General features: G+C 34.6%; 1 protein-coding gene across 14 annotated transcripts in view; it reads right to left on the bottom strand.

Moving 5' to 3' along the window:
• LCORL (ligand dependent nuclear receptor corepressor like) overlaps positions 1 to 25,039 on the bottom strand; it is a 169,328-nt gene that overhangs the window by 53,518 nt on the left and 90,771 nt on the right. For all 14 annotated transcript variants that reach the window (XM_043871087.1, XM_043871084.1, XM_043871077.1 and 11 more), the window contains one exon: positions 5,558 to 5,809. In XM_043871087.1, coding sequence (XP_043727022.1) covers positions 5,558 to 5,809 — 252 coding nt within the window. The remainder of the gene's footprint in view (positions 1 to 5,557; positions 5,810 to 25,039) is intronic.

Genomic DNA, 25,039 nt, shown 5'->3' on the forward strand with positions numbered 1-25,039 from the left:
AAACTGCAAATTTCTTCCTGTACTTTGGAATTCAAAGAAGCTTTTACTTTGGGTCTAGATTAGAATAGAAAAAAAAATTTTTCTGGTGTGCTAATGTTATTTCTTATCCAGTTTTAAATTTATTGTGCCAGGAAAAAAAAAAAAAAGCATAACTTACTTTGTCCCAGTTTCTGAGGCTCAAAGTATTTCTACAAATCTGTAGACATGAAAGTGCACAAAAAAATATCTCTAATATTTGAAATACTTCGTTAGAAAGTACATGGAGGAGGTAAATAGGAATGTTTCTCTCATGGTAACGATATTTTAAGTCAGTTTAGGGTTTTTCAAAGAGAAGACAAGGAAAATGAAAAGTACGAAAACTGATTTATGAAGAACAATTAGAGAATCTATAAAGATTTGCTTGGTAAATAAGAGGTTTAGACAGACAAAATAGTTTCAACAAATATTTGCAGCACTAATAAAAAGTAAAAGGAATAAATTCTGTCATATTGCTGCAGATGGAAAAAGAAAACCCAACACCCTAAAGGTTAGCATGGAAAAGAGAAGTCTTGGAGATACAATGATTTCTACAAATATTTATAGAACTATTGAGCAAAATGCTGTTGCAGATGAAAAAAAATGCAAAATGAGGGGTGGATATTTCAAAGATATGAGCTTAGCTGTCGGAGCTGTCAAAGATTTTTTGCAAGTTAACTTATTGTCAGCCAGAGGTTGAGTCACCATTGAAAGATGGGCAGGATATTCTTTTGTGCATCTTTTACTTTATTTAGCTATTCTGTTATCTTCTGATAACTACTTTGTCTATTTTTCTACAGTGTCATGTTTTCCTCATTGGCTACAGGTTTGTTTAACTGAATGGTCATTAGTTACATCAGTTGTAAATACTGTCTCCAAATTTGAGATTTGAATTTTCACTATCCATAATTAATTTGACAATACTTAAGTTTTACATTTTAGTGCAGTCAAATTTACACAATTATTTTATGGATTGTTATTTCTGCATCTTAGGAAATTCTTCTTTAAGTTCATTAAGATATAATCTTTTATCTTTTCTTTTAGTTTTCCTTTAACATTTAGCCCTTTAACCCAAATGAAATTACTTTTGTGAGTGATATAAGGTAGGGATCCATTTATCCCCCCCTCCATGCAGATAACCAATTGCCTTGGAACTGTTTAATGACATCTCTCACTCTTACACCAAGACTCCACTAGTTTTGGAGAATTTCTGGGCTTGCTAATCGGTCCCAGTGATTTGTATAAGAGCTACAGGACCCTGTTTGAATTATTTTACTAAGTTTTGATATGTTTTACAGAAGTCCCTCAACACATTGTCTTAGTAATTCTTGGCTCTTTTAAGTTTTACACATAAATTTTATGATTGGAAAGTCATTTTTCACAATAAACCCTATCAGAATTTTGACTGGACTGATGCTGAATTTTTTAGAAAATTATTCATTTTTGGCTGTGCTTGGTCTTTGTTGCTTCACGTTGGCTTTTCTCTAGTTGCAGCAAGTGGGAGCTATCTTCATTGCAGTGAGCCGGCTTCTCTTGTTGCAGAGCACAGTGCTAGGGCGCATGGGCTCAACAACTGTGGTCCCAGGCTCTAGACCACAGACTCAGCAGTTGTAGCGCATGGGCTTAGCTGCTCCTCAGCATGTGGGATCTTCCCAGACCAGGGATTGAACCTGCGTCTCTAGCACTGGCAGGTGGATCTTTACCACTGAGCCACCAGGGAAGACCTGAAGCTCAAATTTTAAGTATATTAAAGATCAACTGCTATCTTTTTTAGAGTCTTCCCATTCATTTAAAATATAACTACTCATTTTGGGAGTCTTCTTTTATATCCTTCAATAAAATTTTATAATGTTCTCCAAAGGTCACAGTTTATTAGTTTCACTCTTAGGTGTTGTAATGTCTTTCCTACTTTTGTTGCTACTGTAGAAGAGATTTTTTTAAAGTTGGATTTTCTAATTGGATATTATAATACATGCTAATCTTGTGAATAGTACATTTTCCAAACTTTTTCACCAGTTTGAAAACTTTATATAGATATTCTTTCATATTTTCTGTATACACAATTATACTGTTTGTAAACAACCACAATTCTACTCATTCTTTCCTTATAACCTATTAATTATTACTGCTTACATTCGTATTTCTTTTTCTCTCTTCACATTACATGAGTCAAGACCTCTCATAAAACGTTGAAAATTGGTGATAGTGTGAGTTTTTGTCATGTCTATAACTTTAAATCATTTCATTATGATGTCACTGGTAGGAGATGTGCTCATCTATTCTTGGTGTTATAAGCAATTTTTATGATAAATGCCAGATGTTGTAAATATTTTCTGTATTTATTAGGATGCTATAGTTTTCATTTTTTTGTAATGTGGGAAACAAAAAGGTGTTTCAAATGCAGAATTATTTGTGCTTCCCTAGTCATTATTTATAATGTTTTTATACTTCACTATATTCATTTTGCTAATGTTAGAATTTTTTGTACCTACATTTGTAAATAAGACTAGTTGGCAATTTTTCTTTCTTTTGCTATCTGTGCCTCATTTTGAATCAAGATGACAGTAATATTTCTCTTTTCTTTTTTATAAAATAGTCTTTAAAAGAGAAGAATTATCTACTGCTTTAAGTTACCTGTAAAACCATTTGAGATAATAATTTTACAGATGTATAGGTCACACAATCCACAAATTATCCACATTTTTTTATGGCTACATTATTATTGGATTTACAGACTACAGCATCTAATTTGAATAAAATAACTCACAAAATGAGCAAATGTGTATTGTTGCAAAATTACAGAGTAAGAATAATGTAAAAAAAGTTAAGTACTAGCAAATAATAGACAAACAAAGGCAGAACTAATCCTGCTTCTACTAATATGACCATTTTATTAATTATATCATAAGGTATGGACAATGAAGTCAGTCCAAACATTTTTTTAGGTCTTAAGAAACCATATGAAGTAAGGATTTATACCTTGTATTATTACTAATGAAACACTCCAATGTCTACACTGTGTGACACTGGGGGTGAAGTTGCCATGATTAGCAAGACACTTAAAAATTGTTTATAATATCTTTATTTCAACCTTAAAAATATTAATTTGTGAAAATATTAGTACATATAAATTACTGGTGTGTATACGATACACACACACGTGTATGCACACACAAATGCATCAGAGGTTACGTCTCTATTAAAAAAAATTGGTATGCAAGTAGGCAAAGTTAGAGCTTACCAATTTCTACCACAGCAGAATAGTTTTATAAAAGAGGATCTAATTTTATTACTCTCTGTTGAAAGAAATGTAGCAGCTTTCCATGGTTGTAAGAAAAGTCAAAATCCTTAATATTTCTTGTATGTTTTTCTCATAATCTTATCCTTATATTTTTTTAGTCTCACCTGCTACGATTCTCTCCCTTGCTCTCTACACTATAAGCCACACTAAACTATGTGATTTTGTCCTCAAGAACACTGAGGGCTTCCCTGGTGGCTCAGAGGTTAAAGCGTCTGCCTGCAATGCGGGAGGCCTGAGTTCGATCCCTGGGTTGGGAAGATCCCCTGGAGGAGGAAATGGCAACCCACTCCAGCATTCTTGCCTGGAGAATCCCATGGATGGAAGAGCCCGGTGGGCTACAGTCCACGGGTTCGCAAAGAGTCGGACACAACTGAGTGATAGATGGGTATGGGGATAAGAACACTGAAATCTCATATCATAAGTCATCGCTCAAAATTATAATCGAGAAGACTATTTACAGATTTATATCGATCATTAATCCTTTCAACCTCAGAATGTTCAAATAACTAGAATATCAAAAAAGTTCACTAGTAACTACATTAATTATTTTCTATATATACTTGGACCTGCCTTATCACTTGAATTCATAGAATCACAGAATATAAGAACTAGAAATTTACTTTTAGAATGTCGCCTATTCCAACCAGTCAGCTGGTGCTTCTGAATGCCTCTAATGATAAGGCAAGCAGGGGATCATTTTCCTCATTCCTCTTTTAAAAAAAAGTCTGATCCTTAGAAATATTCTTTCTTATATGGATCTAAAATCTATTTCCACCTAATTTCTAGGTAGTGATTCTAATTCTACTCATCGGGCCATTCAGAGAAAATTCAGTCCTACTTTAGTGGAATGACGATATAAATTTTAGAGACTTCCAAGGCTTCTCTTCTGTGGTAGTATGGAGCAAGAAATAGAGTACGGAGGGACTAATGTTTGAGTATCTTTTATGAGGTGGTTATTTTATATTTAACTTTCATATTGCTCCAATCAGTTTGTTATACTGTTGCCAAGTAACAAATGAGGAAATTAAAACTGACAGAAAGTTAACACTTCGTGTAATTTAAGTAGCAGAGCAGGGATTTCAACCACAAAGCCTATGTTTAAGTCTGTTTAGATACCAAAGCCTATGCTTAAGTCTGTTTAGAACACTGAACTGCTTTCCACAAAGGAGAAAGATTTAAGAGAAGGTGAAACATTGTAATGTAACACAAATAAGCGGCAATACTAAAATTCCCATACTTTCTAACTTTCAAAATTCAATGTATTGATATATTTTGCCCTTAAGCCTTCTATTAAAATCATCTTCAACATTTCTTTCTCTGTCTTATAACCAACCTCTTTTTATCTCAAATTTCTCATATCTTTCTACATAAATAAACTCATACAACCTAAAATTAAGGAAGCAAAAAAAGTATTTCCATATTTCAGCATCTGTCAATTTTAATCTGTTTTACACACTGAAAAGATGATCTTTAGACACTGAGTAATGTACTTTTCCCTAGAGCCTCAAACACCACATTGCCTTCTGCAATCAAACTTAATGCTAACATTTTTCTGGTTTTGACGCCTGATAACACTATTCCTAATTTGTATTAACAAAAGCTACTCGTTCTCTCTTCTCTAGGCAAACACTTATTTGGCATCCTCCACAAGCACTTTAAGGCTCTTCCTTCTTTTCCTCTGAGAATCACAATTCGTCCTTTAAATAATGATCAGATAAGATCAGCACAGCTTCATCATTCATGCTTATGAAAAATGTATCTCTCTATATAATTATTTACATTATGTTTATCAAGGTATTACCTTTTCTCTTTCCCTAGTGACATCATAAACAATTGACTATTATCCACCAATTTTTTATTTTTGACCTAAGTGTAAAAAACTGAACAGCAAAAGTGCTTAATGAATATTCTCAGCTGTACATTATAAAAATACATTTTTATCATATACATCTTTTTATTTATATACTTTCCTTTTAGGTTGCTTGTTAGGATTCTCTCACCATACACTTTATTGTGAAAAGAGGGTACAGAAACTTTCACTTCTCCTTTTATAACCAAAGTCAAATGTAATACAAAAGTTCTAATGTAGCATTTCTCTCTAGTCCATGTTACAGACTAATTTCAAGTAATATTACTTTTAAATTTCTCTGTGAATATATGGTTATATATACATACATATATATATACTTAAGAATATTAAAACATAAAATCATACATCACATACACACACACAAATCTTACCTTGCTGAGTATTTTGTTCTTGCATTCGATTCACAGTGAGGTCTAAGGGGCCTTCCTGCTCTTCCTGAAGGGAGTTTTCTGCTTGATTCATTTGGATACTTTTACATATCAGACTTGGTCCAATTGAACCATTTCTATTCTCTTGAATTTTACCACTTTTTGAAATATACTCAATTGCAAACTGACGTATCATCTTTTTCATTAATTCCTGAGCAACTAGGGGAATGTTAGGATCACAGTTCTGAGGAAGATCTAGGGAAGAAATAAATATAATACAAATTAAAAAGAGAATACAAAATACCAATGTTTAAATTTATTTTAACTACAAATTAATTATTTCAGAAGTCTCAGAGGAAGTCCATAATTGCGAATGGTATCTGGAACTTAGCAACAAAAACCTTGTAGATTTAATTAGTATTATGAGAATATATCAACTCCAAACTTGGCTCATTTATTTAATTATTTCTTGAAAACAAACATTTTTGGTCCCACATTAAAATATAAAGAACTAGACATAAAAGGAGACAGCTTATTTTTAGTTTTAATTAAAATGAATTCTAAAAGATATTAAAACTTAGTATGTGAACATAAATTGTATATATAAGTAATCAAGCAATTTTTAATACAATAGAGTAGGTACACACTATAACTATTAAAGAAAACATCTAAACTCTGTTAACTGTTTATTACCATTAATCTTGTCAAATATGCACTTCGTATAGAGCCTGAATGTTATCAAGGATTTTTTCTTTCTCAACTTTTCATATCAAGAAATTTCAATCATAAAGAAAAAATTAACACTACAATGACACAGATAGCCAGCCTCAACCAAGATTCAAGAATTGTCAGTATGCTACCACATTTACCTTCTTTTTACTTTCTGGTTTGTAGAACTACTGAAAAGTAAATTGCAAAATTATGGCATTTCACTCCTAAATATTTCAGCACTCATCTACTAAGATTCCCCTATAGAAACAGCAATACCATTATCGAGAGTCTTAATCAGTCCTTGATCCCAAAACATGCTGGTCAGCTATAACCAAAATAAAGGTAAGTAGTCATATACAATTCTGCTTGAAAACTGTACAAGAAGTACAACTAAATGATTTTATAGTAAGAAGTGTGGAATAAATAAATTTATAAACACAGTATATAATAAAGTAAAGCAGAGTTCTGATATTGGGTGGTAGCGGTGGTGGTTTTTCCACAGACACACTACTGGTTTCACCCCAATCCTTTTATTTACCCTGCTCCTTCAGAGGTAGAATGACTGGTGAAATGGGAAGGATGACTAAGCATATCTGGTTAGGCTCTGTGCTTCCTCTTCAGAAGTGGGCCTACTTCTAGAGATATTAATTCTCTGCTCATTACCACCACAACTCTTACCCAGACAAATCAGTGTTGTGTGAACAGACCTGCCTTGACCCCGAGCTGTCTGACTGAAGGTTTATGTTGTCTTAGTTGGAGTGCCTAAGAGATCTGAAGGCAAATCCTCCAACCAGCAACTATTTTTATAAAGGTGAGAAAAGGCAACAAACAACTTCCACCATGACCACGAGCATATCTGATTAGCAAAATGCAATCTAAACCAACATCAATCTGTTTATGGTCTTGCAGAAGTATCAATATATTTGATCACAGGGTACTTTTTTGGATCTGCTAGAGATGTTACACAATAAACATCTCCTTAATATTAGCTCTTTCAAAACAATTTTGAATTCTGAAAAAAACATCTGAGGAGGGACTATGGGCCTATAAAAAAAAGTAATATTTAATCCTCATATTTATTCTTTGTTTAGAACCCAGTGGGGAAGAGAGGCACTAGTTGTGCTAGAGTACTAGAAAGAAAGACTTGCCTATACACTTGACCCTTGAACAACATGTGTTTGAACTGTAGAAGTGCACATAGACAGGAATTTTTTTTCAGTAAATATATACTACAGTACTACACAGTCCATAGTTGGTTCAATCTGTAGATGTGGAACCCCAAATACGAAGGGCCCACTATAAAGTTAAGAGTACACAGAGGGTCAGTGCTCCAAACTCCCATGTTGTTCAAGGGTCAGTTGTATATATTATATCCCCATGGCTTATTTATTTTAAAACTGGAGGTTTGTACCTCTTAATCTCCCCCTCTTCACTTATTCATCCCCCAACACCCTCCTCTCCTCTGGCAACCACTTATTTGTTCTCTGTAACTATGAGTCTGTTTTACTTTGCTTTGTTTCTTAAGTTCCACATATAAGAAAGAATATATAATACAAGGTATATGGTCCATGATATTGAAATAACTTTGTATGAGGACAGACTGTTACTAAATTTATTGTGGTGATCATTTCATCATGTATGTCAAATCATCCCACAGTATACCTGAAACTAAAATAATATTGTACATCAACTAAATTTTAATGAAAAAAGACTGACAGATTGAAATCTTAGCCATCTTTATAAATTTAGGGTAGTTACACATCCCTCCATATTTTAGTTTCTCTGTTCATAAAATGGAAATAACAGAACTTTGGAAACCACAATAGAGCTTGCTCACAGGATATTTTAAGATTGTATGAGATTGTAGATAAAATACTGAGTTCTTATACTTGGCATTTTAATAACTGATATTAACTACACTGTTAACTTAGATTTCAGTGAACATAACAAGAGAAACAGATTCAGGCTGAGCAGTTATATTTTATTTAAATCATAAAATGTCAACTAAGTAAACACATTAACTAGGTTAATATGTAAATTATTAACTAGCTTGGAAAATACAAAGGACATAATTTCTAAGCCCATGTGAAATATTCTGATCCGAATAGACAGTATTAGCATATGTAACCTAACTAAACTGATTTATATCAAAGCAAGAGATTTCTGTTACACAGAAGGATTCATAATTAATACTATTTCTTGATGACTTCCTTCAGGAATCCTTGGAGGTGTTCAGCAAACTGTTTCTCTGTCATTTTTCAAACCTAATCTTGCTTTGCATTATGTGTTAAAAGGAGATACTGGATTTACTTCTATGTATTTCGGTTAACTGACCTTAATTTACTGGCTAATGTCACTTTGTAAATTCAAAATGATTAAATTTATAAAAAAGGGACAGGAATACAATCACATTCATCTCATATGACTAGAGCTACACTTTAGAGTTGAATTTAGAGCTCAGTTATTCATCTACTCAGTTTTTGCTTGTTTATATTGGGAATACATCTATGTGTAAACCAAAAGACTTGGCAAACAGCAAAAAACAAATAAGATTTAAAAAGATAAAGAGATAAAGAAAATGCTCCTCAGTTGCTAATTAGTTAGTGAGCCTTCTAGATTTCTTGCACAAGTGGTCACAATTACAAAAAAATGAATTAACTAAAGATCTTGGTCAGGGATACATACTCAAATAGTTTCAAAGGTCAGGCAACTAGTAAACACTGGGTTAGAAGAGAAAATATTTTGCCACACGGAAATGGTATGCCCCCAAGAAGACAGAAATAATTTATTTTTGCCCCGTCTCTTTATTTTTCAAATTTAGCAAATTCAAGAATTTAACAAGTTCTTTGTGGTAGCCAGTTTCAAGATGGTCCTTAATGATTCCCACTTCTACCTCCTGGTCTCCAGTGTTGCACAGTCCCTTCCACATTGTATGAAGGGTGAAATGTGAGATTAAAATAATATACTGCAAAAGTGTACGTCACTTCCAAGATTAGGTTATAAGAGAGTATGGCTTCTATCCTGGACACTCTAAACATCGATGTTCACTATCAGCCCCTTCTATTCTGTCCTCTCGCTCTCTCATCACTCACTCTGGAGAAAGCTGTACTGTGAGTGGCACTGAGGGGGCTCACAAGGAGAGGAACTGAAGTGTCCTGCAAACAGCAGAATGACCGAATATGGAAAAAGATGCTCAACACCAATCAACTCCCAAATGACTGAAAAGAAAAACAACATACCAAAAGGTATGGATGAAGCTAAAACAGTGATTAGAGAGCAACTTACAGCAATAAACATATATATAAAAAAATTCACCTCAACCTAGTCCTCCTTAAGAGAAAATGATTTGAAAATTAAACTCAAAGGAAAGCATAGAGGAAGAAATAAATAAAAAGTTAGAGCAGAAAATATTAAATAGGAGAATGGAAAGGCAAGACAAGGTAAGATAAAGAGAAGATCAATAAAACCAAAAATTGATTCTTTGAGATTTAAAACACTAAGAATAAAAATAAAGATTTAAGTTTGTAAAATTAGAAAGAAGGAAGAGATATCACCTTAACATTAAAGAAACACAAAAAGTAATAAATACTACAGAAAAAAAAGCTACACATCAACAAATGAGATATCCTAGATGAAAAGGCCAAATTCCTAGAAAGACAAAAACTATCAAACTCACTCAAGAAGTAATAAAAAACTTGAAGAGACGTAAAAGTAAAGAGACTGAATTAGTAGCCAAAACTCTTGTCCGAAATAAAAGCCCAGGAACAGATAAGATTTACTGGTGAATTCTATTAGACATTTAAAGAAGAATTAAAACTAATCCTTCACAAACTCCAAAAAAAGAGATGAGGAAAGAACACTTCCCAACCCATCCTATGAGGGCAGCGTTAGCCTGATACCAAAACCAGACAAAGAACCCACACAAAAAGAAAACTACCAAATCAAATGAAAATTATCCATTATGAATAGACAAAAAATCCAGCTAACCCTGAAGCAACATGGTTTTGAGCTATGTTGTTGGGGCTTTCCTCGTAGCTCAGCTGGTAAAGAATCCGAATATATGGATTTTTTTTCAACAGCAAATACTACAGTACTACACAATTTGTGGTTGGCTGAATCTTAGTGGATGTGGAACTGCAAATTCAAAGGGCTGACAGTAAGTCATACATGAATTTTTGGCTGTACAAAGGGTCAGGCTCTGTTTACCACATGTTTGAGGGTCAACTCTCCTATCAAACAGAACCTAGCAACACACAATAGAAAGGATTATACATCAACACCAAGTGGGATTTATCCTCAAGACGCAAGGTTAGTTTAACATATAAAAACCAGTCAAGCAACGTAATATGACACATTAAGAAAGGACAAAAGGCACATCATAATCTCCACAGATGCAGAAAAGCACGTTATAACCTTTTTATGATAAAAACACTGAACAAACTAGGAACAGAAGGAAATTTCCTCAATCTAAAAAAGGGCATCTATGAAAAATCTACAGATAACATCATACTTAATAGTGAAACATTGAAAGTTTCCCTAAAAATATCAGAACAAGAAAAGGACATATACCCTCACCATTTCTATTCAACATGTGCTGGAGGTTCTACCCAGTGCAATTAGGCAAGAAAAGGAGGTAAAGGCCATTTGGATTGAAAAATTAGAAGTAAAACTCTCTTTATAGATAATGCAATGTTGTATATAGGAATTTCTAAGGAATCCACACACACAAAATTTTAGAACTAGTTAAGTTCAGCAAGGTTATAGGATGCCATGTCAATATACAAAAATCAATTTTACTTCTATACAAAGGCACTAAGCAATTCCAAAACAAAATAATTAGGAAAATAATTCCATTTACAACATATTACAAAGAAGAAAAATAAGGCTGACAAAGCATAAAGACAACCTAAATAAACAGAAATACATCCTGTGTTCATGAACTGGAAGATTTAATATTGTTAACATGATAATATTCCCCAAATTGATCAACAAATTTAACACAATCTCTATCAAAGCCCTAGCTGGCATTTTTTAGAAACTGACAAGCTGATTCTAAAATTCATATCGAAATGCAAGGAATCCAGAATAGCCAAAACAATCTTGAAAAAGAACTAAATTAGAAGATTAGCAATTTCTGATATCAAAACTTATTAAAAAGTGTAATAATCAAGCCTAGGTGTTAATGGCCTAAGGACAGACATATAGATCAACAGAGCAGAACTGAGCCCCAAGATAAACCCTTAATTTATTAAAAAAAATTTTTTTTTCCCCTCCATTCCTTCCTCCCAGGCTTGCCTTCTTCCAAGCTATTTTCCTAAAAGAAACGAAGTAGATCTACAACAATAATTCATTCCACAAAATACCTAAGAACTTATTATATGCCAGGAACTAAGCTATTTTCCAGGAATTCAAAATGAACAAAATAGACACAATCTCAGCACTCATGGGAAGAACACATATCTTAATCTATTTTTGTTAAGAGTACCAAGAAAATTCAAGGAAGAAAATAATTGTCTTTTCAATAAATTTTACTTAGGACAACTAGATATTTATATGCAAAATAATGAAGCTGGACCTCTACCTCATAATTAACCCCAAAACTGATTAATGATCTAAATATAGGACCTAAAACTATAAAAATCTGAAAGAAAACATAAATATAAATTTACTTATAAACATAAGTATAAAGTATAAAGACCTTAGATTAAATCAGTGACTCCTTAGATCTGACACTAAAACACAAGCAATGAAAGAAAAAACAGATATAAACAACTTCATTAAAATTTAAAACTTTTGTACTTCAAAGGAAATTATCAATAAGTGAATACACTCCATAGAACAGGAGTAAATATTTACAAATCACATGTCTGTTAAGGGCCTACTCTCCAAGTATATAAAGAACTTTTATAACCCAACAATAAAGAAACAAATGCCCAAATAAAGAGAAAATGATTTGAGCAGGCATTTCTCCAAATAAGATATTACTAATGACCAGTAAGCACATGACAAGATACATTTCCCTAAAGCACATTATTAGTCTTTAGGGAAATGCAAATCAAAACCAGAATGAGATATTACTTCACACCTAGAAGAATTATAATAAATGCAGATAACAAGAGCAACTGAGGATGTGAAGAAATTTGAGTTCTCATACACCACGGGTGGGAATGCAAAATGGTGCAGTCTTTTGGAAAATACACTTTGATAACACATTGGTGGTGGTGGTTTAGTCACTAAGTCGTGTTGCAATCCCATGGACTGTGGCCCACCAGGTCCTCTGTCCATGGGATTTTCCAGGCAAGAATACTGGAGTGGGTTGTCATTTCCTTCTCCAGGGTATCTTCCCGACCCAGGGATCGAACCCAGATCTCCTGTGTTGCAGGCAGATTCTTTACCAACTGAGCTACGAGGGAAGTCCTTGATAACACATTAAAAAATGTAAACAAATGATTACCATGACCCAGCAAATTCCACCCCCAGGTATAGAACCAAGAAAACTGAAAACACGTTCGGTCAAAAATGTGTATGAATGTTCACAGCAGCATTATTCATAACAACCAAAAAGTAGAAACAACCCAAATGAACATCAGCTGGTGAATATATAAATAAAACGTAGTATATTTATACAATAGAGTATTATTCAGTCATAAAAGGAAACAAAGACATGTTACCAGAAAAATGAACCTCAAAAGCATGCTAAATGAAGGTTGCGGATAGTACAACTGCATTTATATGAAATGTTTAAAACAGGCAAATCTAGAAAGATAGAAATCTTATTAGATTAGTGATTGTCAGAGCCTGGAGAAGAGTAGGAGAATGATGAGGAATGAGTGCTAATCTAATAATGGGTTTTTTAAGGATGAAGAATATATTCTACAATCAGATAGTGGTAATGGTCAAAAAACTTTGTGAATGAGTATATTAGAAACCACTGAATTTTATACTTTAAAAAGTAAATTTTACAGAATGCAAATTATATCTGAATAAAAAAAAAGAAAAATAGGAAAAAAGGATAAATTACAGTGGAACTTCGAGCCTAAAGGGCAGATTCAAGAGCCATAAAGAATTATTCCTTAAGATCTAATCAAATAACTTCCAATACTTGCCCAGGTGGATTTCAGAATTGCTATGTAACAGTGATCCCTGTGTGCACCTGATTTCTCCATTTCAAACAGGAGTGTTTACAGTGGTTATCCTATGCCTGTCCTAACACTGTATGTTGGGTGTGTATGTGCAAGTAATTTGTCTTTTCACTTTTAAAGGTCTACAGATCCAGAGAAACCAAAGGGACTACACCCAAGGAACTTCATTTGTATCTAAACTGAGTTAGATAACAAGAGCATGATTTTTGAGATGATACTATATATAGTAAGACTTTTGGAAGTCTTGGTCAGAGGTGAGTATATTTTACATATGGGAGACACGTGAATCACCAGAACCAACTGATTCCAGCTTCCTTGTATTCACTCCTTTGTTAAGTATGCTTCTACACTGATAGGTAACATATAATGCTATTATTTACCAAGAGAGAGAGCTGCTCTTAGGATCAATCTAAGAATATCTGTGTAGGTTGTCTCAATTAGGAGACTGTCAATGAGGAAAATGTTGGTCACTAATTCAACAAAAATTTTAAAGGCCAAGATGATGGTTTTTGTTATCTTCTCCTTCTCCATCTCCATTTCCCATCTATGTTTGATATGTATTAACAACAATTAACACTGATATAGCACTTTATATAATATGAAGAGCTCTAACATACATTGATATCACTTAATGACAAATATCCTATTAGATCTGAAAATGATATAATGAAAGGGAAGGGAAGGGAAGTCTTATAGCACTACTGACGGTGTACAGTTCTTGCCCTTGCCTTTTATTATTCTCGTTACTTTATTTTTAAAAATTTCAATCTATAGAAAAGTTGAATGAAGAATACAATGTACTTCCACAAAATTTTACCTCTATGGATTCAACTACTGACATTTTGTTTCATTTGATTTACATACACACTCACACACACAAGTTATTTATGGGTGAAGGATCTGAAACCTGTAGACACCATGAAGCTTTAACTCTGAGTAATAAACAACAACAACATTATGATACATAACTATATTGCCATCATCCCTTTCAAAAATATTAACACAAACAATATTGTCCCCAACTCTCCCCCTTATCTCCTTTACAGCTTTTTCTTCCCCAACCTCAGGTTGCAATCTAGGGTTCCATATTGTATTTGACTGTCATGTCTCCCTAGTCTTTTTCCCTGTTTTTCTTTTTTAAGAAAAAATAAACCTTAAGATGTCATTTATCTTGTAGTATTGTCCTAAAGTTTGGATTAGCTCCATTAAGATTTCAGTTCAGGTTAATCATTTTTGACAGGAACAGTACACAGATGGTATGCCTCCTTAATGTATCATATGAGTTCATCCCAGCATTAGTAATGTAGATCACCAGCTTTAAGGTGATTATCCAACAAATATTTCCACTGTAGAGTTATTTTTTCTCCTTTGTAATTAGTAATCTATGGAGTAATACTTTAATGTATGATAATTATCCTCTTTCCCAACAATCCTGTATTTGCTTAATTGTTTTTGTATCAATCGGTAATCTCTGCCAGAACCAACTGGTATACTAGTGGTTACAAACCAGCAATTATTTCAAGTCCACTATTCACTCTCTACTTTTCTGTAGCATTCTTAAAAAAGAAAAAAAAGAAATGCCTTCTGTGACCCCCACACCTTTTTTGTTTTTGTTTCTTTTTATCACAATGAAAAAGAAAAGATTGTTTCTTATTATCTAATATGTTATCTAGGACTTAATTATTCATTTTAATGCACAAATGATTCCCAATCTGGCCAATGGAAAGTCCTTCATACTGGTCCTTATATACTTCTGATGTATCTTGAGGACTTCCTTTTTTTTTTCGCATATAAAAATGTTCCTTGTCTGCTTTCTACTTTTCCTCTCCCTGACTTGGAATCAACCAATATGCCAAATGTCCTATATTTGCTACTTGTGGTGAAAGTAAAAGTCACTTAGTTGTGCCTGACTCTTTGTGACTACATAATCCATGGAATTCTCCAGGCCAGAATACTGGAGTGGATAGCCCTTCCCTTCTCCAGGGGATCTTCCCAACCCAGGGATCAAACCCAGTCTCCCACATTGCAGGCAGATTCTTTACCAGCTGAACCACAAGGGAAGGCCAAGAACTGAAGTTCTTGGCTACTGGACTGAGTAGCCTGTTTCCTCTCCAGTGGATCTTCCCGACCCAGGACCAAACAGGGGTCTCCTGCCTTGCAGGCAGATTCTTAGCCAACTGAGCTAGCAAGGAAGCCTACTTGTTGTAGGGACTTGCATAAGGGTGGTCACTGCTACTGTTCTGTCACTGCTTCTAGAATTTTATAGTAGGCAAAGTTAATAAATGCTAAAATATATATACATTTAAATCATTAGTTCATATTATTACCTCTATAACCATGGAGTTTTTCCCCGTTCCATATTTTTATTCCCTTTAACAGTAAAAACGCACAAAATTACTACAGCGATATAATGACTGAAAAATGTTTAGCCTTAAAATATATCCCACTGAGAACACAGAGTACTATATTAGTTATCTGAGTTAATTTTTCCTGTATTATCAATATGAAATACAGTTAGGTTCATTTACTTTTTTGTTTGTTTTACCCAATCACATCCTTGTTGATTTTATTTTTAAAAAATGCACAAAATTAACATGTCTCAAAACTCAAAACTATACAAGTCTCAAAAAAGGTTCACTTGTTTTCCACAACTCCCAAAGTAACCAAATTTCTTCAGTTTCTAGTTTATCCTTTTGTGTTTATTGTATAAAAATAAGAAAATACTCAAATATTCTTTCCTCTTCTGTCTGAAAGATTATTACTCAGTTCACTTTAGTTCACTCGGTTAGTCATATCTGACTCTCTGTGACCCCATGGACTGCAGCACGCCAGGCTTCCCTGTCCATCATCAACTCCCAGAGCCTGCTCAAACCCATGTCCATCAAGTCAGTGATTTCATCCAACCATCTCATCCTCTGTCATCCCCTTCTCCTCCAGCTTTCAATCTTTCCCAGCATCTGGGTCTTTTCCAAGGAGTCAGTTCTTCGCATCAGCTGGCCAAAGGATTGGAGTTTCAGCTTCAGCATCAGCCCGTCCAATGAATATTCAGGACTGATTTCCTTTAGGATGGACTGGTTGGATCTCCTTGCAGTCCAAGGGACTCTCAAGAGTCTTCTCCAACACAACAGTTCAAAAGCATCAATTCTTCGGCTCTCAGCCTTCTTAACAGTCCAACTGTCACAACCATACATGACTACTGAAAAAAGCATAGCTTTGACTAGATGGGCTTTGTCGGGGAGGTAATGCCTCTGTTTTTTAAATATGCTGTCTAGGTTGGTCATAGCTTTTCTTCCAAAGAGCAAATGTCTTAATTTCATGGCTGCAGTCACCATCTGCAGTGATTTTGGAGCCCCCCAAAATAAAGTCTCTCACTGTTTCCATTGTTTCCCCATCTATTTGCCATGAAGTGAGAGGACTGGGAAAAAAATCTTAGTTTTTTGAATGTTGAGTTTTTGGTGTTTTTTGTTTTTAATTTAAGGATAATTGCTTTATAGAATTTTGCTGTTTTCTGTCAAAGCTCAACATGAATCAGCCACAGGTATACATATATCCCCTCTCTTTTGAACCTCCCTCCCTGAATGCAGAGTTTTAAGCCAGCTTTTTCACTCTCCTTTCACTTTCATCAAGAAGCTCCTCAGTTGCTCTTTGCTTTCTGCCATAAGAGTGGTGTCATCTGCATATCTGAGGTTATTGATATTTCTCCCGGCAATCTTGATTCCAGCTCATGCTTCATCCAGCCTGGCATTTCACATGATGTACTCTGCATTAATAACATACTATATTTGCCCTTTTTCCTCTTGTTTTTTTTAACTTAAAAATACATACCAAGTTAATTCTTATCAGTTCATATAGTCTTAAAAAAATTACTGAAGTATAATTCATATACAATATTAAATAAGTTTCAGATGTGCAAAAAAGTGATTCACAATTTTTAAAAATTATATTCCATTTATAGTTACTGGCATATTCCCTGTATTGTACCATACATCCATGTAGCTTATTTTCCACAAGTTTATGTAAAAACTATATTAAACTATTTTCCACAATAGTTTATACTTCTAAATCTATCTTGCTCCTCCCCTTCTCTCTCACCACTGATAATCACTAGTTTTGCCTCTATCTGTGAGTCCATTTCTTTTGCTATATTCAGTAGTTCTATATTTTTAAGAAGCCACATTTAAATGATATGCACCATTTGTCTTTCTCTAACTTATTTTATAAGCATAATACCCTCTAAGGTTCATCCATGTTGCTGCATTTTTCATTCTTTTTTATGGCTTAGTATTCTGTTGCATATATATGCCCTCTCTTCTTTATCCATTCATCTGTTGATGACCATTTAGGTCACTTTATTCTATTCTACTACTGCTGCTGCTCGGTAGCTTCACTTCCATCCAACTCTTTGTGACCCTATGGACTGTAGCCCACCAGGCTCCCTGTCTATGGGATTCTCTCCAGGCAAGAATACTGGAATGAAGTGCCATGCTATCCTCCAGGGGATCTTCCCAAACCAAGGACTGAATCCACATCTCTTACGTCTCCTGAATTGGTAGGCAGGTTCTTTACCACTAGTGCCACCTGGGAAGCCCGTTCTATTCTACAGCTCCATGGTAATCCATTGTTTCTACCACATGGTCAACCTGTTTCGTGAGTGAGTGAGTGAGTGAGTGAAAGTTGCTGAGGCGTGTCTGACTCTTTGCAACCCCATGGACTATACAATCCATGGAATTCTCCAGGCCAGAATACTGGAGTGGGTAACCTTTCTCTTCTCCAGTGGATCTTCCCCACCCAGGAATCGAACCAGGGTCTCCTGCATTGCACGCAGATTCTTTACCAACTGAGCTATGAGGGAAGCCCTGTTTCTGGGGTATACGCATGTAAGTGATTTCTAATATTTTGCTGTTCTAAACAATGCTGCAATAAATAATACTGTGCATTTCTATTTTCATTATGCTAAACAAGTACCACTGGGAAAATTATAAGTGGGATTATTGAATCAAAGGGTAAATTCATATGTACTGTTAATAGATATTACCTAATACCTCTTTGTGGGGACTAAATCGTTTTGTACTTGCCACTGCAACTAATGAGTGACTGTTTCCTCATAGGTTCCTTAACAGAGTGCTCTCAGGCTTTTGAATTTTTGTTAATCTCACAAGAGAAATAGTAACTCAGTATCATTTTAACTTGTTCTAGTACAAATTTAGGGGCCCTTTAAATGTCTTATAACACTCTGCTCATGCCTTTTGTCTATTATTCTATTAATTCAACTTTGGTTGATCTACAGTGTTGTGTTGGTTTCAGGTGTATAGCAAAATAAATCAGTTACACGTATTTATACATCCACTCTTTTTTATTTTTTAAAGATTCTTCTCCCATATAGGCCATTACAGAGTACTGAGTAGAGTTCCCTATGCTATACAACAGGTTCTTATTAGTTATCTGTTTTATATATAGTAATGTGTATGAAAAAGTGAAAGTGACAGTCAGTCCTGTCCAACTCTTTGGGACCCCATGAACAGCAGCCTGCTAGACTCCTCTGTCCATGGAATTCTCTAGGCAAGAATACTAGAGTGGGCAGTCATTCCCTTTTCCAGGGGATCTTCCTGACTCAGGGATTGGACCTGGGTCTCTGTGCTCAGGCAGGTTCTGTACCATCTGAGCCCCCCGGGGAAGTCCAGCGGTGCCTATGTCAGTCCTGATCTCCCAGGTACCCCTCCCCCGCCCTTATCCCCTGCTAACCGTAAATTTGTTTCTACATCTGTGACTCTACTTCTGTTTTGTAAATAAATTCATTTGTACCTTTCAAATTTAGATTCCACATGTAAGTAATATTATATATTTGTCTTTCTGTGTCTTCACTCAGTATGACAATCTGTAGGTCCATCCATGTTTCTGCAAATGGCATTATTCCATTCTTTTTTACTGCTGAGTAGTATTTCATTGTGTATATGTACTACATCTTTATCAGATTCGCTGGTGGCTCAGATGATAAAGAATCATACAATCCTGTAATGCAGGAGACCCAGGTTCAATTCCTGGTTGGGAAGATCCCCTGGAGAAGGGAATGGCAACCCACTCCAGTATTCTTGCCTGGAGAATTACATGGACAGAGGAACCTGGCAGGCTGCAGACCAATGGGTCGCAAAGAGTTGGACATGACTGAGTGACTAACACTTTGACTTAAACTAAATCTTTATCCGTCCCTTTGCTGATGACATTTAGGTTGCTTCCATATCCTGGTTATTGTAAATAGTGCTGCAATGAACATCAGTGTGGTACATGGATCTTTTTGAATTATAGTTTTCTCCAGGTATATGCCCAGGAGAAATTCCTGGGTGGAATTCTTGTGTCATATGCTAGTTCTATTTTTAGTTTTTTAAGGAACCTCCATACTGTTCTCCATAGTGGCTGTGCCAATTTACATCCCCAACAACAGTGTATGAGGTTCCCTTGGGACCTTAAATTTTTATGGTCTGAAAAATTTCATGAAACATAGAGATTAGCTGATCTTAGAAAATTTGGTAAAATATAACTTTTAAATTTTCTGTGTTAGTGCTTTTGTTGAGGGTTCTTGACACTTTTTCCTATTTCTTAAAAAAAAAAAAGCCTATTTAAGTCTTCTAGTTTTTCAGAGACAATTTTGGTAAACCGGAGTTTCCTATTAATTATCCATCTCACCTAAGTTATACAGAACAGAATCTATGACTTTTTAAACCTTCTGCTTAAATGATTATTTCTCCCTTGTCATGTCTTTTGTATCTCTCTTTTCCCCCTCTGTACTAACCTCTCTCCTGTTACTACCCTGCCAAAATTTACCAAATTTTCTAAGATCAGCTAAACTCTATGTTCCATAACTAGTACCTATCTATTCTGTGGCCTTTTCTAAAGAACAAACTTTTCTTCTATTTATTTTTTAGTCAATGTTTTTTTGTCCCCTACCTTAATAATTTTTGCTTTCATCTTTATTATGTCCTTCCTTGATCATTATTCTGATTTACTTTGTGATTTTTCTTTTGGGGTGGGGGATGCACCATGCAGCTTGCAGGATCTTAGTTCCCTGCAGTGGGAGCATGGAGCCCTAACCACTGGACTGCCAAGGAATTCCCACTTTGTGATTTTTTTCCCTAGCTTTTTTGATGGGAATTCAACTTCCCATTCTTTCATCTTTTACTGATAAAAATATTAAAGGCCAAAGGTTTTCAAAGTCACTATTTTAATTACATCCCCTAGATTCCTACAAGTAGCTTTTTCATCATCAGTGTATTTTAAAGAGATCCTATTGTCTTTTCCTTCCCTCTCACATTAAAGTTTTTGTTTTTTTAAAAATAATTTTACTTATTTATGTTTGGCTGTGCTGGGTCTTTGTTGCTGAGCAGGCTTTTCTCTAGTTGAGGTGGGCGGGCTTCTCACCGTGGTGGCTTCTCTTGTTGCAGAGCACGGGCTCTAGGGCACTCAGGCTTCAGTAGTTGTGGCACACAAGCTCAGCAGTTGCGGCTTGCAGGCTCCAGAGCACAGGCTCAATAGTTGTGGCATACAGGCCTAGCCGCTCCATGGCACGTCGGATCCTCCCAGATCAGGGATCGAACCTGTGTCTCCTGCATTGTCAGGCGGATTCTTTACCTTGAAAAATCAAAGTCTTAGTTGTTCAGTCCTGACTCTTTGCAACCTCATGGACTGTAGCCCACCAGGTTCCTCTGTCCATGGAATTGTCCAAGCAAGAATACTGGAGTGGGTAGCCACTTCCTTCTCCAGGAGGTCCTGCCGACCCAGGGTTTGAACACAGGTCTCCAGCATTGCAGGCAGATTCTTACTCTCTGAGCTACCAGGGATGCCCCTTCCTTATCCTAAAGCTCCTTAAAACAATATTTACATTGTAGGTGAACAAGACTGGTTTTTGCTGCTATTATTCATTTCTGTCTTTACTGCATTATGATGAAAAATAATTTTTGTAATGTTTCTACTTTATGAACTCACTCAGATTTCTTTATGACATAGTATATAAATTTTCTGTGAATGTTCCAGATACACTTAGGAAGAAACAATATTATCTGAGGACAGAGTTCAAATTATACCCATAAACTATTATTTACTATTCACCATTATTTAATATATAACAACTATTATTTACTATTATTTTAGGTCTTTTACATCCTTACTTATTTTAGATCCACTTTACCAGTTAAAAGTGACGTGTTAATACTCTTTGAGTGTTTGTCCTTTACCCTGAATATTCTCGTTTCTGCTTTTATGAAGGTGGTTGCTATATTATTTGGTACACAGACATTAATAAATGCTATGTCAACATTATGAGTTAAGGCCCTGAACCAAGCCTTTTGTCTTCAAGACAATCAATGTAATTTGGTATGCAAGAGAAATATTTGAGTACTTCACCTTTAATTGTACAGAATATTTTTTTAAATGTCTAACCCAAAGGTTAAATTTTCATAAATTAAAACAATTTTATTCCTTCATCAAGGACAGTCTTAATTTAATGGCCTTTTTTTTCAAACACAGTGTGTGTGATGTTGAAGAACACAAGGACGACTAGGTACGGTTTCTTGTCCCTGGCTTGATTCACACTAGGGTACCAGGAATTTTCCCCAACATTGCTTTTGTACCATTAGTGTAAATGTCAACACAGCAAAAGTGGTAAATAACATCTTAGAATTTTATTTTTCTTAAAGTTCTGACCTTGCAGATTGCATGAATGAGTCTTAGAGACCCAACAGTTCCATGTATCACACTTGGAGAACCACCAAACCTAAAATATTTTTATCCCATAAAAACAGTATTTTTAGTTCAGTTGCTAAGTCATGTCTGACTCTCTGTGACCCCAAGGACTGTAGCCTGCCAGGCTCCTCTGTCCATGAGACTTCCCAGGCAAGAATACTGGAGTGGGTTGCCATTTGCTGGAAGGCAATATAGAAGAATCACTGGAAGTACATCACTGTAGTAAGATATACCTGGAATCAAATTCCAGCTCTGCTGAATACAGGCTATATAGCATTGTGTAAGTTACTTTGTAAACTGTTAATTTCTTTCTCTGTAAAGTGATTCTACACATACTCTCTAAAGGAGTTGCTTCCAGGATTAAATGAACTAATACATAGACAGAACTTACCCAATGCCTATTACATAGTCCTCAAAGAGTAATGGCCTAATTATGTAATTTTTACATAATGTAGCTATTTGCTAACAATCCCTATCAGGAGAAAAATATCAAAGACAATATTGCATGAAATCTTTTTAAAACAAAATCTCTAAAAATGAGCAATATCCTTGAAGCACAAATCCCTAGAATTTTAGAACATGTAATTTCAGATACCAGCATATTGTGACATTTTAATTTTAGTAGTCTTTTTTTTGTTTTTTTAACAAAACGGACCTTTTAACTTTGTCTATCTTCTCTATTTTATCTTTGCATTTTGTTTCACAAGTTTTATTCAATCTTCTTTGTTTGCCTTTCTCCTACTTATTTAGGGTAACTTAGGAAAAAAAACTCCTCCAGTCAGATGCTTTGCTCACTTACTAAAATTCCAATCCTTTTCTTAAGTAAAACAAAAATTTAAGGCTATAAATTACCTTCTACTAAATTCTATAAGCCCGATAAGTTTTAAAATGTATTTTTAACACCATTTAGTGCTAAATATATTCTGACAATCATTAGGATTTCTTCTTTATCCCATAAATTTCTTAGAAATCTTGAAAATTTCCATACACATAAACTTCTTCATTTAAAACATCTTTTTGTTATTGATTACTATCTTAACTGAACTGTATCAAGAAATATGGCCTGTATGGTATCAGTTTTTACTTGCTGATAACTTAATGGTACAGAATACAGTCAGTTTTTGAGTATACTTAAAAACATGTTTACAACATTTATAAATTTGTAATGGTTGGGTTCAGAGCTCTAAGCATGTCCTTTATTCAAACTTACTATGTTGTTCAAATCTTCTTCCTTCTCATTAACTTTAGGTCTGTTTGACTTAACTAAGATCTTAAATTCTCTATGATATTCTCCTTGTACTTTTGATAATTCTGTATCACATTTTCAGGTTATTTGAAGACATAATATCTAAAAAATTCCCTAACCTGGGAAAGGTCCAAGAAGCAGAAGAGAGACCCATATAATATCAACCCAAAGAGGACCACACCAAGACACACTGTAATTAAAATGGCAAAAATCAGAAATAAAGACAGAATATTAAAAGCAGCAAGGGAAAAGCAACAAATTGCATACAAGGGAACACCCATTCAGCAACCAGCTGACTTTTCAGCAGAAATTCTGCCGGCTAGAAGACAATGGTATGATATAACTATTTAGAGTAATGAAAGGGAAAAACCTAGAGCCAAGAGTACTCTACCCACTAAGGCTTTCATTCAGATTTGATGGAAAGATCAAAAATTTTACAGACAAGCAAAAGCTAAGAGTTCAGCTTCATCAAACCAGCGTTATAAGAAATGTTTAAGGTACTTCTCTAAGTAAACAAGAAGAGGCCACAACTGGAAACATGAAAACTATAAAAGGAAAATCTCACTGGTAAAGGCAAATATACAGTAAAGAAATTAACCACATACAAAGCTAGAAGGAAGGTTAAAAGATAAAAGTAGTCAGATCATCTATATACCTAATAAGTAATTAAGGTACACAAAACAAACTGATGCAAAAATATGATTTAAAAACAGTAACTGTTGGCGGAGGGGAGCAAAAATGCTGGGGTATTAAAAATGAATTTGAAATTAAGAGATCAGTAACTTAAAATAACCAGGCATACCTCATGATAATCACATATCAAAAGATACATAAACGTAAAAGAGAAAAGAATCCAAACATAAAAATAGTCATCACATCACAAAGAGAAACAAAGAAGGTAACAGTAAAGAACTATAAAAACAACTCCAAACAACTAACAAAATGGCAATAAATACATTTCTATCAACAATTAGTTGATACACACTGAGTCAAAGTGAGAGGATGAAAAAGGTACTTCATGCAAATAGAAGCCAAAAGAAAGCTGGAGTAGCAATACTTGTATCAGACAAAATAAATTTTAAAACAAAGACTGTAGCAAGAGACAAAGAAGGGCATCACACAATAATCAAGGGATCAATCCAAGAAGAATATATAATAAATATACATGTATCTGACATAGAAGCCATCTATATACATAAAATATTAAGTCACACACAAAGGGAGAAATTGACAGTAACAAATATGTACAAGAACTAAAGAAAATCACAAAACTGATGAAAGCAATCAAACAACTGAATAAATGGAGAGAGATCCCATGTCCACAGACAGAAACTCAGTATTGTTAAGCTGTTAGTTCTTTCCAACTTTATAGATTCAATGTAATCCTAATCAAAATCCCACAATATCTCCTGGGTATTGATAAACTGATTCTTAAATTTATATAGAAAGTAAAGGACACCGATTAGTCAATCCAGTAGTAAAAAAAAAAAAAAGGAGAACTGATACTACCAACCTCAAGAATTACTATAGAGCTACAATAACAAGACAGTATGATAATGAACACAAACAGACAAACAGATCAGTGGAACAGAATAGATCGTCCAGAAATAGGCCCACACAAACAAATACCAACTCATCTTTGATAATGAAACA

Source organism: Cervus elaphus, chromosome 17 (genome assembly GCF_910594005.1).
Source record: "Cervus elaphus chromosome 17, mCerEla1.1, whole genome shotgun sequence".
NCBI classification, from domain to species: Eukaryota; Metazoa; Chordata; class Mammalia; order Artiodactyla; family Cervidae; genus Cervus; species Cervus elaphus.